Here is a 15812-nt window from a genome sequence, read left to right on the forward strand (position 1 = left end):
TCTCAGACATTAATTCTGATGCAAGTTCTTTAAATTCCATGTCTCTCAGATACTTTCAATGTATGTTTCTGAAGTCATGTAGCTTCACAAAAAATGATATGTGGATATTATTATCCTTTTAGAATTCTGTGAAGAAAATCAAAATTAAATTTCATTTCAGGAAGTCAAAAAATCATAAATACAGGAACTACATATTTGTTTTCATGTAAGGAGATGATAGTGGGAGTTAAACAGTTTAAAATATAAGATGGTGTGACAGAAAGCTAAGTTAGACTAGCAGTAATCAAATGGAAAGGGAAATGTTTAGCAAAAAGACTAAAATTATTAGCTGGGCTATTTATTTAAAGCACTAGAAAATCTGATACTGCAAAGAAGATGTAAACATTTTCCCTGTAGTGTTTTTTGTTCACTGGCTCCTTCATGCACAATAGCCTGTTTTCCCCATGGATCACTAAAATGCTACCTGGTTTATGGAATCTTAGATTAAGTGGCCCAGTAATGATGCTCCTGTGATGCAGACTTCATTGTGCTATATGGAAATAATGAGAATTTAAGTTTTCATGAAAAAACCAAATTTCTGTTGACCTTAAAATGATTATATTAACAATCCAAGGTGCTTCAGGAAACAGCACATGATTTATCACATTTTTTAGAAGATGTTATTTCTCAATGCAGATAACATGAAAACTTTCAAGATATCTGAAAACTGTTACCAGTCTGACAGTATTTTTTTCCCCAGCTTTTGCTTTCATGCTGAAATTTGGGGGAGGATTTGAAGGCTTCAGGTCCAGGTGTTTCTCCCTTCCTTCTTCCTATCCCAACAGACTGAGCTTCCCAAATCTACTTTCGTCCTTTTCTCTCCAAGTTTATATCTGTATAGGATTCTACTGTATTAAGATGTGCTGAGGGCATTAATCCTGGTTTTCCTGATTGGAGATAGACAGGTCTAAAGAGATGCAGAGTATTCATTCAAATTGGCAAATTGATTTTGAACAATGACACAATGAAATTAATACTCAAACCCATTCTTTATATTCCTATCACATATCTTTTTCATAAACCTAAATTTCACTTCACTGTTTCACTTCAAACAAAGTGTCTTAGCCATAGAATGAGCACAGCTTTGCCTTTTGAAATAGACAAGAAGTTTGACTGGAAAAAGGAAAAAAATAAGTAAGTCTTCCCAGCATTTCACTGATTGTGTTTGCTTTTAAAGGTAATCTAAAAGCTCCTGTTTTGATGCCATGGAATAGATCACAACCTGACCAATTCAGCTTTATCTCTCAAAATTTAAATAACTTGGAACTTCTTTTACATTTTTTGTTGTTACTGCAGAGCTTTTGCAGTAAACTCTCACTGACCCAGCAAAGTCCATTTCTGAAAGAAAAGACTCATATCTGTTTTTTTAAAATTTTTATACATAATTTTGTGCTTTGATACCATACATGAAGGTTGAAGTTTCTGTTTGCTCATAAGCAAATCTATTCCTGCTTTTTAAAAAATAGGATTTGCTGCACTTAACTGATATTTTTCTTAGGATTTTTTAAAAATAAAATTAATGGAGCTATTTCTAACTCCCAAATGTGAGTCCTGAGAAGCTTTTCAAACAGTTGAATTTTGTTTCAGAATTCAACAGATAACAGTGCATGTTTTCTACTCTATTCTCTAGATAATGCTTGCTTTAAAGAGTGAAGATGGATTTATGATTGATTAAAATAGAGCAGAGTGGAAGAAAATGTTGTTAGGTATTCAATACACAGAACTCTGAGAGATTGGTGTCTGTGAATATTCATTAACTGTCAGTGCAAACCATGTGAGGATAGATTAGTGATCATAATGCAGATCAGGAAAGTACCAGAAGAACTGCAACGCAGTGAAATATTTGAAATTTTGCTATTAGGTAGGTCACATATGATTAATTTTAAATAAGGAGATTTTATGTTTGGTTTGGAAAATATTAGCATTATCAATAGTGCATAATAGGAAAGTAAATAACTTTCTGATATGGCCATTAAAATTTAATCTATTTTTTTTTAACAGAAGAGGTCTATTTAAAGTCTAAACATATTTCTATATTGGTTTTTATTAGGTCTTATACCAAAGAAAGTATTTATTGAAACTCTTTGTGGCTTGGTTAATTTGAATCTTGGAATAAATTGCTTTCCTGATGCATGGAAGAACTTAACACTTGCAGATGTAAGTGAACCCCTATATTCTCTTCAACTGGAATATTGGTTTGCGTAGAAGATGCAGCATTGTCCTTAGTATGATAAAATGAAGATTATAATATTATAGGATATTATTAGTTATTATTTAAAATTCTTCTGTTTCACTAGGGAAGGATCATTGAAGTGACTGTGCCAAACATTTTGTCAGCATTTTATTTATTTACAATTTGCAAATTATTTCAGTGCTTAAGACACCATCCAAGGTTTTCAGATTTGGAAACATGAAAACTTTCAAATCCTTCATACTGAATTAATTTCTCTTTCAGATTCAAACATCAGATGTTACTGGCAAACCTACAGAATGAAAATATTTACTTGTGTTGGCATGTTTGAATAACTATTTCTGACAGTAAACCATTATTCACATTAAGATTTAATTGGATTTCACATGATTTTATCATTTTATTCATATATTCTTTACACAGATGAAGTGCATGAGTAAAACATTTTAATGCTAAAGTGGTGTAGTTCCAGTGAGTTTAGTAAAAACTAGTCACATCTGTCATCTTGACTATATAGAAGCTATTTTCAGCGCAGGAAATTAATTATCAAAGGAAAGCTATCAGTCAAACATTGCCTATTAATAGATGAAATGTGCGTGTATCCCATATTCTGTATTCTTTGAAAATTTTTAGTGCTTATAAATCCTATCTTTATTTTAGTAATAGAATTTTCTTTCCTTAAAAGAGCCAGTTTTAAAAGAGACTTTTAAATTTATCATGGAAGCAAGAACTTACTTCCAAAAGGAAATTCTCAGGCTAAGGTATATATAAATGCCTATTTGTGCACTCAGAGTGTTTATTTAGAGTGGTATCAACTGCACATGGCAGTTGACACACAGTGGCCTGTGGCCTGTTTTGCTTTGTGAAACCTCACTGCAGAATCTTGTTCATCCTGCCCAGGAAAATATCTAAGGATACACAGAATACTGAAAGACTGTTTATGTACACTTGTATTTTGACAATATTTGCTATTTTGGTTTTGTAGTTAGAAAATCTGGCATCTGAATTCACAGTGAACTCAGAACTTACTGACTGGCGCAAATTCTTGCTGGCAGCAGCACAGCCTTGGCCAGTACCATCTGTGACACAACTCCTCCAAACACTGCATGTCTTCAAATCTGTTGATGTCACTGGATCAGGCTTCATTACACAGGCACACTATTTACAGGTTATAATCCTTTTAATTTTTCATTCAAATTTTATTTTGTTAAACTCCCTGAATTGAATGATATGTTGTTTGCTTTATTCACCTTGAGAAACTCAATTTGAATTTTAAATGCTTTAGGTCTGAGGGAACTTTGTAGTGATAAGTGTTTTCTGGAAATTGATGGCCTAATATGTATCTTGTCCATAGTTCCACAAATCAGGCTACTTAAACATACTTTTAACTTGATTTTCCTACTTTTCCCATAAATTAATCTCAAGTGAAAATCCTTTCTGTTTTAAAGAAACCATTCTGTGTGCATTTTGATGACTGTTAACTTACTTGACTTGATATGACTTGAAATAAGGATTTCAGTTTCATCTCATCCACTGCATTTTAATTAAATGTTTCTAGATTTTTTCCAAGAATTAATTTTCTCAAGATCATTCCTCAACCCTTGAATATGTGGAAAATTATAAAATTATTTGATCATTTTTCTGAAGACAAATTCTGTTTGAATTGTCACATAGTTCAGCAAGATTTTTCAGAAAGAGTATTATGAGTACATTTTTGTTCTTTCAGCAAAATTCTGCTCATTTTCACTTTTATTTTGCATTTTAATTATACTTCGAATGATACTGGTTCACTCTCTTGGGCTATACTAACTGTAAGTATCATATATTTACACAGAAAGGTGTCTGTAGATATTCCAGTCTTGCCAGTTTCTGTATTTGTTTGGTGATAGTAAATATAATTTTCCAACTGTTTTGAATAAATTTCATAGAAAATTTATTGTAATTAGTTTTCCACTCACCTAGCATTGGTTTTTAAAGAAGAAAAAATAAAAGCTGTGTTAGTCCAGAGGCCTGCAATTTTCAGAACTTCTTTGATTAATTTAAAACTTCCAGGAGCACCTGCCAATCCCTGCCCACCACAGACTTTCTAAGAAACAAACTCTGCAAGGCCAGAAAACCCACAAAAAATGCAGGTCTATGTGTATTTCTTTTTCTATTGTAAGTTTTCCTGAAGAGCAAATAAGCTAGCAGTTACAAGACATGCAGACCAAGAACGTACATTTTTATCACAGGATCCTATTTCAAATATAATATTAACTGAGCAATTAATTAAATCACTTCAATATTACAAGACAGTCAATTTGCAATAAACAACTGGTTTGAATAACCTTCCACTGGGAATTTCAGCTGCTTCACCTGTCCTCTCTGCATCTACACTGGTAAACTACACAGTACCAGGGCCCACCTCCAGGTAATGGTGGTGAGTTCTCCCTGCTGTAATGTTGTTTGTACAACCTGGAGTAACTCACACAAGTGAATTTTTCTGTAGGAAGTTTGTTCATGCCTACCCTAGCTTATCCTTCCTGTGTTTAGTACTACAGAATTGGTTCTGGGCACTTTTCCAGTTTTAGCTCTGGCTGTGTAGGACTCTTGGTCATCTTGCTGGGAGCAGGCAAGCATGGGGAGAGGTCCATCCTTCATCATACTGAATGGTATGGACATTTTCTTCTAAAAGTACAGTCTGGACAAAAGCTGTAGGGGTTAGCAAAGGATATCCTAAAAGGAAGAAACCAGAAGATACACAGAAACTCCGTATCATATTCTGCTCCTTCAGCAGCATAGATTTACAAGTACATAATTAATTTTCACCTTTTTCAAAAGCATATATTCACTTCTATCCTATTTGATTTTCAGTAATTTCTCAAGTATCTGTTACAACATACAAACAGCTACTTAATTAATCTCATCATTATATATTAATAACAAATTCAGTTTGATTAAATCCAGAAATTAGGCTTTTATAGCCTGTGTGTTGAACAGCTAGAGTATAAAGACCACCTTATTTCAATGTGTGAAAATAAACAAAGTTATTTGTTTATTTATTTATTTATTTATTTACTTATGAAATCAGGTTGGCTTATGGTTTAATGGAAATGAAGATCTAAGCATAACAGAAAATTGCGAAGAATCTGTGTCTTTAGAAAGGCTAAAACACCTCATAAAGGTAACTGAAAACATAGGTATTTTCATGAAATCACTATTCAAACATGATAGGTCTCATTTCAGAATTTTTTGAGTCTCTTTTTTTCAATAAGTCCTGCCTTTTTTTTTTTTTTTTTTCAAGTCAAGTGGTGCTTCAGAATAATGCAGAAAGGAATCCAAGAGTCAGCCTTGAGCATTCTAAATCATAGTGTGCTCAGAAAGACTTAATTACTCCTGTTCTTTGTTCAATGACATTAATTTTGCTACACAGCAACCAGCTTTGTAAAGAATGGGACAAAAATGACCACTGCATCTGAGCTCATAGAATTTTCTATGAAAGAGGGGGCTAATAATAATCTGAATTCAAAAAAATGCTTTGAACATATTTATCATGATACAAGGGTTTATTTCTGTCTTTTCTGCGAAACTCAATTTCTATTTCCTTGAATTACTTAACACACATTTATGATTTATCACAGCCTTGATTTGTACAGCCTCAAAATGTTCTTAAGTATAGTAGTTCTTATTAGCAGTAATTACTATATTTCATGCTTTTCTTTACAGTCCTTGATTTGTATTTCATTTAAGTCCACTTATAGAAATTAATTTGCTTATTTTTGCCCTTTTATAGTTTTTCTTCCATTTATTTGCGGATACCAAAAAAGACCCTGCTCTTCTGGACTATATTGAGATGCTGCTTTATTTCGCCTCCCACTCTGATCCAGTTGAAGGCGTATACAGAGCACTTAGCGTTGCTACTGGAACATACATTCACAGAAAAAAGAAAGCTTCCCTTCCATGTGTGGTAAAACATTACAGAAAAATACTAGAGAATAGTAGTAGTACTTTCAAATGATAAATTAACTAGGTTTCTATATATTTGCTTATCCTGGGTAGGTCCAGTAGTCTCAAGTAGTCTCACTGAATTCATGGGAACATGGCATTGGTAATAATACTGAGAAGGAGTCTTTCAAAAGTCTGGAAATTTGTTTGCCATTCATGAAAGCTTAAGATATTTACTGGTGATTACTCCTTACATATATGAGTGGAAGTATTCTTTTGCTTAATTGACCAGCTGACAGTCCCCTGGAATTAGACTGCAGTGTGATTTACAGTGATGTTACCTCAAGATATAAGACCTAGTATTATTGATGGTCTTACTTTATTTTCCACTATGTTTCTTTGGGGTATTCAGATACATCTTTGTTGTGTTACTTCCAAGTGTTTAGGTTTATCTGTAAACCAGAAAGTATAATAATAATAATTCGTTTCAAATAATTTTTAAATTATTTTTTCAGCCATGATGAGTGCACTGTTAAATAAAATGAAACTCATCATTTGAACATTGTTAGTATTTCTGGAGTATGTTTTTATTATTCAAGTATTAAAACTCAAATCAGTCCACTGCATGTATCAGTTACTAATTAGTGAATACTTATATTTATTGAAGTTAAGTCATTTTTTTACTTATTTTGACATAAATTATTTATCTGTACACAGCTTGGAAAGAGGTTGCTGCTCAAGATAATAAAATTATTGATTGCCCTGACGCAACCACAGTGACTCCGGCATTTGCCCAGAACTTAAAGTATAATTGAGATCTCTAGAAACAGCATAGAAAAGGCATTATTTTACAACACAGGGTAATCATATACGTATGCAAAATAGCATTTGATAATTTCAAATTACAGAAGTTACTATACTTCCCTGTGTTTTGTTTGGCACAGTGGAGTTTTTATGCACTGAAGAGACTGAATGGGACAATAAGACCTTCCACATTTCATAGGAAGAAGGAGAGCACAGAATGGTCCGAATTAGATATTGTGGTATTAATTTCCCATATTTTGGTGAAAAGTTCTAACTTGCATCTCATTGGATATAAAGCTACACAGCCTGTTCTCCTCTTTGCCATGTTCTGCTTGGTTTCATCTGTTTGGTTGGAAGTTTAGTAGTATATCAATAAGCACACTGGCATTATCACCTATGTGTCAATAACTTCTTAAGGCTGTGAGTCACGAGTGAAGGGGAGCATTTGCCTTCAGCCCAGAATATACTGGATCTCTGAGAAGAAAGAGATGTCCCATCTAACCTGATCATTTCCTCAAGCCTGCTTTATCACTCAAGGCATTAGCTCTGTGAATATGTGCTCTATCTGATGTATGTCCCACAATGTATTAAATAGACAGATTGTGTGCCTAATTCACCTTGGAGAGACCCTCAGAAATCTAGGAATATCCAAGAATTAGATGTTAAACGAATCTTGCTTTTATGGATTCTCTCTGACTTTATAGTTGTCTAGGCTGGTGCGCAGAATCACTGGACTGACTTGAAAACGTAATTTTAATATTTTCTTTTTAATTAATATTTTCTTTTTTAAAATATTTCTTTCTTATGCCTTGTGTTCCATGCCTGTGCGATTAAACAATAATGTTGAATATAGGCAGAAGGAAACAAAAGAAATCCCATACCCCTGATGTAAATGAGTTTTCTCTAGAGGCTTTAGGAGAGCCAGAATTTTATGGAGGTTATTCCACAAACACAAAGGGTCAATAAGGAAATGGTGCATTGCTATTGTGTCAGGTTTGAGCCAAGCTCCATCAAATACACAGAGTGGCTTCATCCAAAGTGGTTTCATCATCAAATTAAGAACCTAAGCCTTTGTTTGCTTGTGGCTGTTTACATGTGATCTAAATATCCCCATTCTCACTCCAGGTACTGGAAATGTAATGAATATTATCAGTGGAACATTCATCAGTGACATATAAAGAGCTATCTAGTTAATCTCTAAGAAGTTTTACACCTTAGGTAGCTGCCTCATACATAGGCACTTACAGAACTTTACCTGATTTTCCTCTTCTCTTTTTCTTGTTCTGTGCTGGTAATTGTAATGTTTTCTCATTGGTATCTGCCTGCAGAAATACATCTAAAGCCTTCATGTTGTTAAGAGAAGCTCAGACTAACATATTCTTGAGAATTCTTTCACTAACTTCATTTGAAGTCTAAATAATGTTGTTATTAGTTGTGTAGGTCTCACAGCTCAATGTAAGCAATGCTATGACAGATGGATAAACTTCAGTGCTGATATTTCTGTAATCTTGATTATTGTGTGTTAAAAAGACTCTACTCCTCCTGTGCTCAAAATGAAATATATTAAGACCCAAGGCACACAGCACAAGTGTGACTGGACCTCAGCAGTCTCTCTCACTTGAGAACCTTTTCTCTTTAATGAGAAAAGAAATGGTTTGTTCAATTACATAAATTTCCTGTTGCTAGTGGTTAGTCTACATTGTGACGTAATCTAGTCAAAGCACTGTTCACCTCTGTGAGATCTTTTCTCATCTTTGTGTTCACAAATCTCTACAGCAGTTTTTTGGGGTTTTTTTTTGTTTAGTTTTAGGGGTTTTTTTTCCTCTTTAACCAGCTCTAATATCACCACAAAATTACATAATTCCTTGCTTAAAGTAAACTTAATTTTTCTGCATAAACTAGAGAATACCTATTTCTGTGGAGAGCTGGTTAACTCTTGGCCAAAACAGAGTTCTTGCAGTGACTAAATTTGGACTAGAAAATTCATACTGTATTTTTTTTTTTCTTGTGAACAGCCAGAATTACCAAGTTTACTCCTTAAATAAACACAAATTTCTTGGTATTGTAGTTTGTAACTATTAAATATTTTTACGTTTTGTTGCTCTGAGAAATACTAGCTTTTCTGTGCAATGTTGGCCGCATTCCTGGAAAAAGCTGTCTATTAAATTTCTGGTAATTCCAACATTATGGATATTTCTGGACTGTCAGGATTTATTCCTCCATGCTATGGTGCAGTAGATAATTTTGTGTGAGTTGATAACTTTTGTTTTGTAAGAACTGAAATTTGGAATTATAATCCATTGGTTCTTAATGGGTGTTTAACTGAAACAGATAATCTACTGACAGATTGTTTATCCCCAAGTATGATACCTATGCCTAAATTTTTAGGATTCTTCAAGCCTCAACATATTGTCAAATGAAAAGACTTTAAAAGAAGATGAAAAAGAAGTCTTGAATTACACAGGTGAAGGAATTATTTCAGTGGCATCTCTACTCAAAGTGTTTCATACTGGAGGAAGTAAAGATGAAGATTATCATAGATTTAGCTGTCTGGTGAAGGAAGACAGCTATGATAAAGTAGGTAGATTGATTCAAGGATAGTTTTGTAATTTGCATCATATGTTAAAAAATATACTGTGATCTTTGCTTTTCCACTTTTTTTTACAATAAATTGACCATGTATTATTTTTACTTAAAGCATTTCATCAAGATGTACCAAGAATTAGGTGCTGAAGATCTGACACCCATTGCAGTTGAACTTCTTTTGAAGCATCCTTTCATGGAAGATTTGATTAACACATGCCAAGAATACAAACTTCCTGTAAGTATTCCTGTCTGGGACAAAAGACACATGCTTAAATTTGCATTGTCCCAGAAATGTACATGTAATTAATGAATTAATGTAGATGCTGCCAATTTGCAATGTAGATCAGCTATACATCCTAGCAGCTGTAGTGTAGATCAGGTTTTCTGTTTTCTGTGAAAATTCCTTCCATCAAAGACTGGGTTGCTTTTGGACCTGTTTATTGTGCAAGTCTTGCTGGCCTGGAACTGCCTACAGGTTTTCCACAGCCTCGTCTGATGAGGCTTTGCCTTTCTCCCCATCCATAGAAAGGAATCTGGTTGAATTATCCTCCCAACAGGATCATACTGCAGGACACTGTAGAATACGTGTTCCTGCAGTTCCTACAGATCCCATTCCACTCCAGGCCAACGAGACAGCAGAAAAGGGCATGCAGAGGCAGTACAGGTCCAAGTGTTCTTCTCTGTCATTGTCTAGGGCATCCTTGCTGCCTGAACCTATGTTTAAACAGGCATTAAAACAGCTGCACAAAAGGCAAGTTTGGGCCAGAGAATCACCCTATTTAAGGTTTAAAAATATGGCAAAAATGATTGATGCACAGGGTGTAAGAAAACAGCATGAGAAGGTGAGAGGATGCTGGACGTGCATGTCCCACATCAAAAGGGACAATAAACAGTCAATAAACAATAAACAGTCTTCACAAGTTTTAGATGATCACCCCCATAGTGGCCCACAAAATGTTAATCTGAATAAGATACATGATAGCTTAGGAGTAACTTGCTATTTCTTAATTATAGTCCTCTCTTGTGATAAGGGTATTAATTGCCCAGAATTTATTGTATCACTCATAATGACTGTCAGTCAAAGATGAAATACAAGAATACAAGAATAAAATAATATATTTACTCAGTAAGAGTGAGGGTTAAAAATCCATTTGCTACATTAGAAAGTGATAGAAAATGTAAGACAAAGACAAGAGAATAAAATTGAAGATTATAGTTATCCATGTGTGTCCATCCTGCCTATGTTGATGTCTCAGCCAATTGGGGAAGACAGATGCCATGCAATGTTAGGATGTTAGGTCATTCCTCCCTTCCCTTCCCCATTCTTTCTTCCTGACTCTTTTTATTTAGTTGAATATTGCATTTTCTGATTTGATTTTTTTTCCCAACATCACTAAATTTCTTGAAGACCAAAGCATTTTTAAAATTAGTTCTTTAGATGTGTTCCACCTCAAGAACTGTTGTTTACACAAATGCTCACTGACTTTGTATCATTTAATATAATACAGCCTCTTCATGAAAACCAAATGTGATGAAACCTACAGTAAAACTTAATTAGGATGTAAACTGAGTAAAGCCATATCTATATGCTTGGCAATTTACAGGGACTCTGTTAACACGTTTTCACACTGGCCAATAGCTGAAAATCAAGCACACCATATCTATTCTTTATTAAAATTTCTGATTTTTCTTTACCATTTTTATGGGGTACTTTGTTACATAACTTAAAGAGTAGATTGTAGTGCATGTTTCAATTGTATTACCTACCGTCAATTACCTGTGCTATTTCTAGCTGGTAGGATATTCCGGGCAGTTCAGGTATAAAAATTGTCAGTCTATGAGAAAAGCTGCAGGACAGTATATGTGCATCTTGGCAATAACTGAAGGTTTCAATGCACATATTCTAGCCCTGAGGAATGCCCACATCATGTTTATGTATTGGTATCATTTCACTTAAATGACACATTTTTCCACTTACTTGGCAGATTCCATTGATTCCAGTATCTCCTGACTCAACAGTTAGGCGATACAGAGCTTCAGTTATAATTTGTAATACTTAAAATTTCCTCTTGAAAAGGCTTTTACTGACTGTATCTCAAATATTGTACTCTATGGTTTCTGTACTTAAACCCAAACTATTTCATTCCTTGACTGTGCTGTTAAATACAGACTTTGGTTTTATAAATGAAGTCAACACTCAGGTTTACCAAAAAAGTTTTTTATTCACCAACAAACAGGCATAGAGACCCAGGGGCCATTGTTTTAAGTATGTTGCAAATCTGGTCTATTAGATACATACTTCAGGAAGATTTTTCCTGTATCAATTCCCTATTTGGAGAACAGGTGAACTTTTTTCTTTCCAAGACAATATTTTTAGCATCAATTATTTTTGCAGAAATTCTCCTCAGAGATGTCTATAAAAATGAAAGTCAACCACAGTGCTGTTATTTTGAGATCTTTTTCAAGATAAATATAGCAAGTCAGGGTGTGGTTTCTAAAAGTTAAAATGTTTGTACTAATGCAGTCATAAACAGCAAAAAGTAAAATGTTTTGCTGAAAACTATAAAGGGAACATCTAGCTTACAATTTTTCAAATTTAAGTTAGGATACCTGATTCTTTTGGAGCTTGATGACCTGTTCAATTTCAACCATTATTATTTGTCATATCTCAACTTTTTTTTCCATGTGAGATATATTGTCTTTTGCAGGGATTTTGTTTTCTCTGCTAGTGGGCTGGCACCATCCTACATGATTGTGACCTTTCTGTCAGCCTTAGTACAAATGTCTACAAATTAACATGCCCAGAAATTCTATTACTTTTTTCATCTTGTCTTTTCTGACCTGATTACAAGGTTTTCTGGTCCTAACTAGAACTTTTCAGTGTTTGCCATTATCAACACTTTTTTTTTTTGCTGATCAGATAAAATTTATTCCATGAGAATAGATGATGACCCTGACATGTCTATGTTTATGAGGGTACTTCATTACATGCTCAAATAGTCTTTCAATAACTTTAATAATAAATTAGAGAAGGTTTTTTTATTAGACCAGCTGATTCAGATGGGAGAAGCAAGCAATCTGCTTTTTTCCACTCCATGTGTAAATCTATTCAATTTGGTCAATTAAGGAGTTTTCTTTAGGCCTCATTATTTATTTTTACAAATTTTACCATCTGTTCTGAGACTGTCACAGATATGGTAAAACAGAAATAACCACATATTTTAATAATTCTGCATTTTGATTCTGATAAATTTAAATAAAGAGTTTGGGATATATTCTACTTCTATAATTCTTAATGCTTAATGCAGTATTTGTTACTTTGAGTAAACTAAATTCTTATAATTATTGAAGATAAGGTAGTTTGATAATTAGCATTCCGTTTATTAATATAAAAATATTATGCATTGGATGAATTGCATTATATTTCTTATTCTGCTTTCAAATCCTGACTAGCCCTTTAAAATAATTCTGTTTTTAAAATAGGTTTAAAATAAGTTCTGTTTTTGAGGATAGGGATATCACATCATATTTCTATGTGCTTATGTTTTGAATCTATTAAGCACAGGCATTATGCTTGTTCATTCTAAATTATTTGTTCACATGGTTACTGCTGTTAATGTTGTTGATTCTGTTAATCATTTCAGTAATAAAATCCAGATATTCTTTCAGATAGGAGTTCCACTGAAGTGGGATGTCTATTAACCTATAGTTAACGTGGCTTTTTGAAAAAATGTTTATTAGTATGTTGAAGAAGTATTACAAAACCTATTTATACTTGCAGCAGCCATGTAATATTACACAACAAACATTCAGAACTCCATGTATCATTTCACAAAGTGGAAGAGCTTCTTGTGATAGGGAGAGTTCATATAGATTATATTAAATACAACTTATGAACTGGACCATGTATCAAAGTTTTGACAGAAAAAAAGTACTGCTGAATCACTCTTTAGTCATAAGCTGTAACTGTAATACCTGTGAAACTTGTGAACCTTTTTTCATGTGGCATTTTAAATGTCCCAGTGTGCAAGAAAAGGAAAATCCAACTCAGTGTTTAAGTACCTCATTGAAAAAAGAGACCTATGCCATGCTTCTCTTGATCATTCATCCCATCCCTAAATAATCTTAGAAAATTTAATGTACATAAAATATGTTGTTTCTTATAGTAAAGAAATATAAATAATATGTTTTCATCTTAAAAAAAAGTTTGCTTCATTAAAGACGGACATAATAAAACTGTTGGAGCACTCTATCTCCAGTTTTTTGACAGAATTTAGTACTACATGTATTTTTATCTAACCAGGATTGAAATTACTTATTCTGACTTAATTTGCTGAAAAAGTGACTCCTTATAATGAAGTGTCTCCTATTTGTGCAACTTTCTAAAACCAAAGACTGGTAATACTTTCTTTTAGCATAGTTTTGTATTCTCTGAAATGTTTCTGGTATTTTGTAAGTTTGTTAGGCATCATTACATACAGGCAGTTTCTGCTCTTGAAAAAAGGTTGTATCTTCAAAATATGCACAAAATATATATTGCACTACATGTATATAAAAATACTACATATAATAAAAAAATCTGACTGTTAATTATTCTCCTAAAGGAATAAATGTGTATTCTGACAGTATCAGAAGATGCTAGAAAGTTAAATATTTATCTTTGTATTGAATGCTCAGCATGTTATTATTTTAAAACAAAAATTCCTTGTTCATCTTACTAACATATCCTCCAATGGGTAGTACTGGTGAAATGGGAAATGGAGAAGATTCTGTTAATACAAAATTATTGAAAATTAAAAAATCAGACAATATGTTATAAAGAACTAAGCATAAAATTAACCTACTGAAGGTATATGTTATTCAAAGTGTTAATTACTTATTTTTTTAATATCTATTCCCTGGAATTGTTAAAGGATTAATTGTTAAACTTGTTAAATTAAAGTTCAGTCTGAAATATGACATACTAAAAAAAATCCTTAATTGAAGAATTTGTCATTGTATGTTCTGAATAACATTTACTGGTTTAAACAACAGTCTTGATACCTCTCTTTACCAATAATATTAAGCTGATGTTTAAGATTTCTGTTTAAGAGTCACATTTAAACACAGTGTTGTTTTGTAAAACCACCAAAGGAAATTAAGTCCTGTGGATAACATGAAAATATCATCTCAGTGATATTACAGCACCTCAGCTGAATAAGTTCCAGTGCCCTGCTGGAAGACATTGTCTGTAACATGGGGAATCTATAATTTACCTCCACTGAAGTTAGTTTTTCACCATAATCTAGTCAGTGGAAAGCTCACCCCATGGACAGACAGGTGCTATTACTGCAGTTTTCAGGCTGCAACATGAAATTACTTTTAATATTTCCTTTTTCCTTTTCATAGGATATAAAAGTCTTTCTCCAAGGATCCAAAGGAGCACAATCAACTGATGGGGAACAAGACACATGTGAAGACATAAATGTATGAAAAACTACTGTTTATGAACGTTAAGAAATCTTTTTTCTCAAAGTCTGTAAGAAATGTGTCTTGCAGGTCCAGTCCTCTCTTCCATGAGAAATGTTTTTTTGTTTATTTCTGCAACAGCAAAATCCCATTCCAACTACACATTTTCTGTTACTTTAAAATTAAAATAAACAAAACAACAAAACCACAAAAAGGGAAAGTTATGGTTTGCTCATCTTAAATAGTCTGATGATATTTCTAAATAAAATTAAACCCATTTCTGAACTTAAATAGAGATAGTAGTGTTGTCATTAAGATTTGATTAAAGATTATGTCCAGTTCTTCTAAATGTACTAAGATATCTATTCAGCTTTTGTTATATGTACAGTTGATTAATTAATTAACTTTTAATGAATTTAATGCTGTAATCAATTAATCTTTTAAAGCATGTTGCAATTTTTAGTTAATAAAATAAATGAAAACTGTTTTCTCTACGACTAGGATAAACTGGGCATCATGTTCATGAAAACAGTGTTTGTTGACATTGGAGATGATGAATCTTCGCCATTGAACCTTTCTATTTCTAACCTTGCAGTACATCTCAATTCTACTGCCTGCTATCCTTTTTTTATTGACACAGTGCGTTCAAGGGCACCACATACTCCAGATTTTCATATGTGATAGGAGCTTGTCTAAAAATATCTATTGCACACCATGACACCTAGAGAATGTCGACTTCTCTGGCAGATTAAGAAGAGTCTTAGTCAAACGTTCTCCTTACAGCTTAAGTGGGTGTTTCTTTTTCTGTATGAAGTCTGAG

At 33.2% G+C, this 15812-nt stretch overlaps 1 protein-coding gene across 19 annotated transcripts in view; it reads left to right on the forward strand.

Annotated features, from left to right (window-relative positions):
* SPEF2 (sperm flagellar 2) overlaps window positions 1-15486 on the forward strand; it is a 72719-nt gene extending 57233 nt beyond the window's left edge. For 11 of the 19 annotated variants that reach the window (XM_030258004.4, XM_030258005.4, XM_072921749.1 and 8 more), the window contains 7 exons: window positions 2090-2196; window positions 3216-3398; window positions 5301-5393; window positions 6003-6176; window positions 9347-9535; window positions 9657-9779; window positions 14933-15486. In XM_030258004.4, the coding sequence (XP_030113864.4) occupies window positions 2090-2196; window positions 3216-3398; window positions 5301-5393; window positions 6003-6176; window positions 9347-9535; window positions 9657-9779; window positions 14933-15016 (953 nt within the window). In that variant the 3' untranslated portion in view covers window positions 15017-15486. Of the gene's footprint in view, window positions 1-2089; window positions 2197-3215; window positions 3399-5300; window positions 5394-6002; window positions 6177-9346; window positions 9536-9656; window positions 9780-14932 lie in introns of those variants that run through there. The other 8 variants (XM_072921740.1, XM_030258006.4, XM_030258007.4 and 5 more) reach the window with 8 other exon arrangements.
* Window positions 15487-15812: the final 326 nt, after the last annotated feature.

The sequence above is a fragment of the Taeniopygia guttata genome, chromosome Z (genome assembly GCF_048771995.1).
Source record: "Taeniopygia guttata chromosome Z, bTaeGut7.mat, whole genome shotgun sequence".
Classification (NCBI taxonomy): Eukaryota; Metazoa; Chordata; class Aves; order Passeriformes; family Estrildidae; genus Taeniopygia; species Taeniopygia guttata.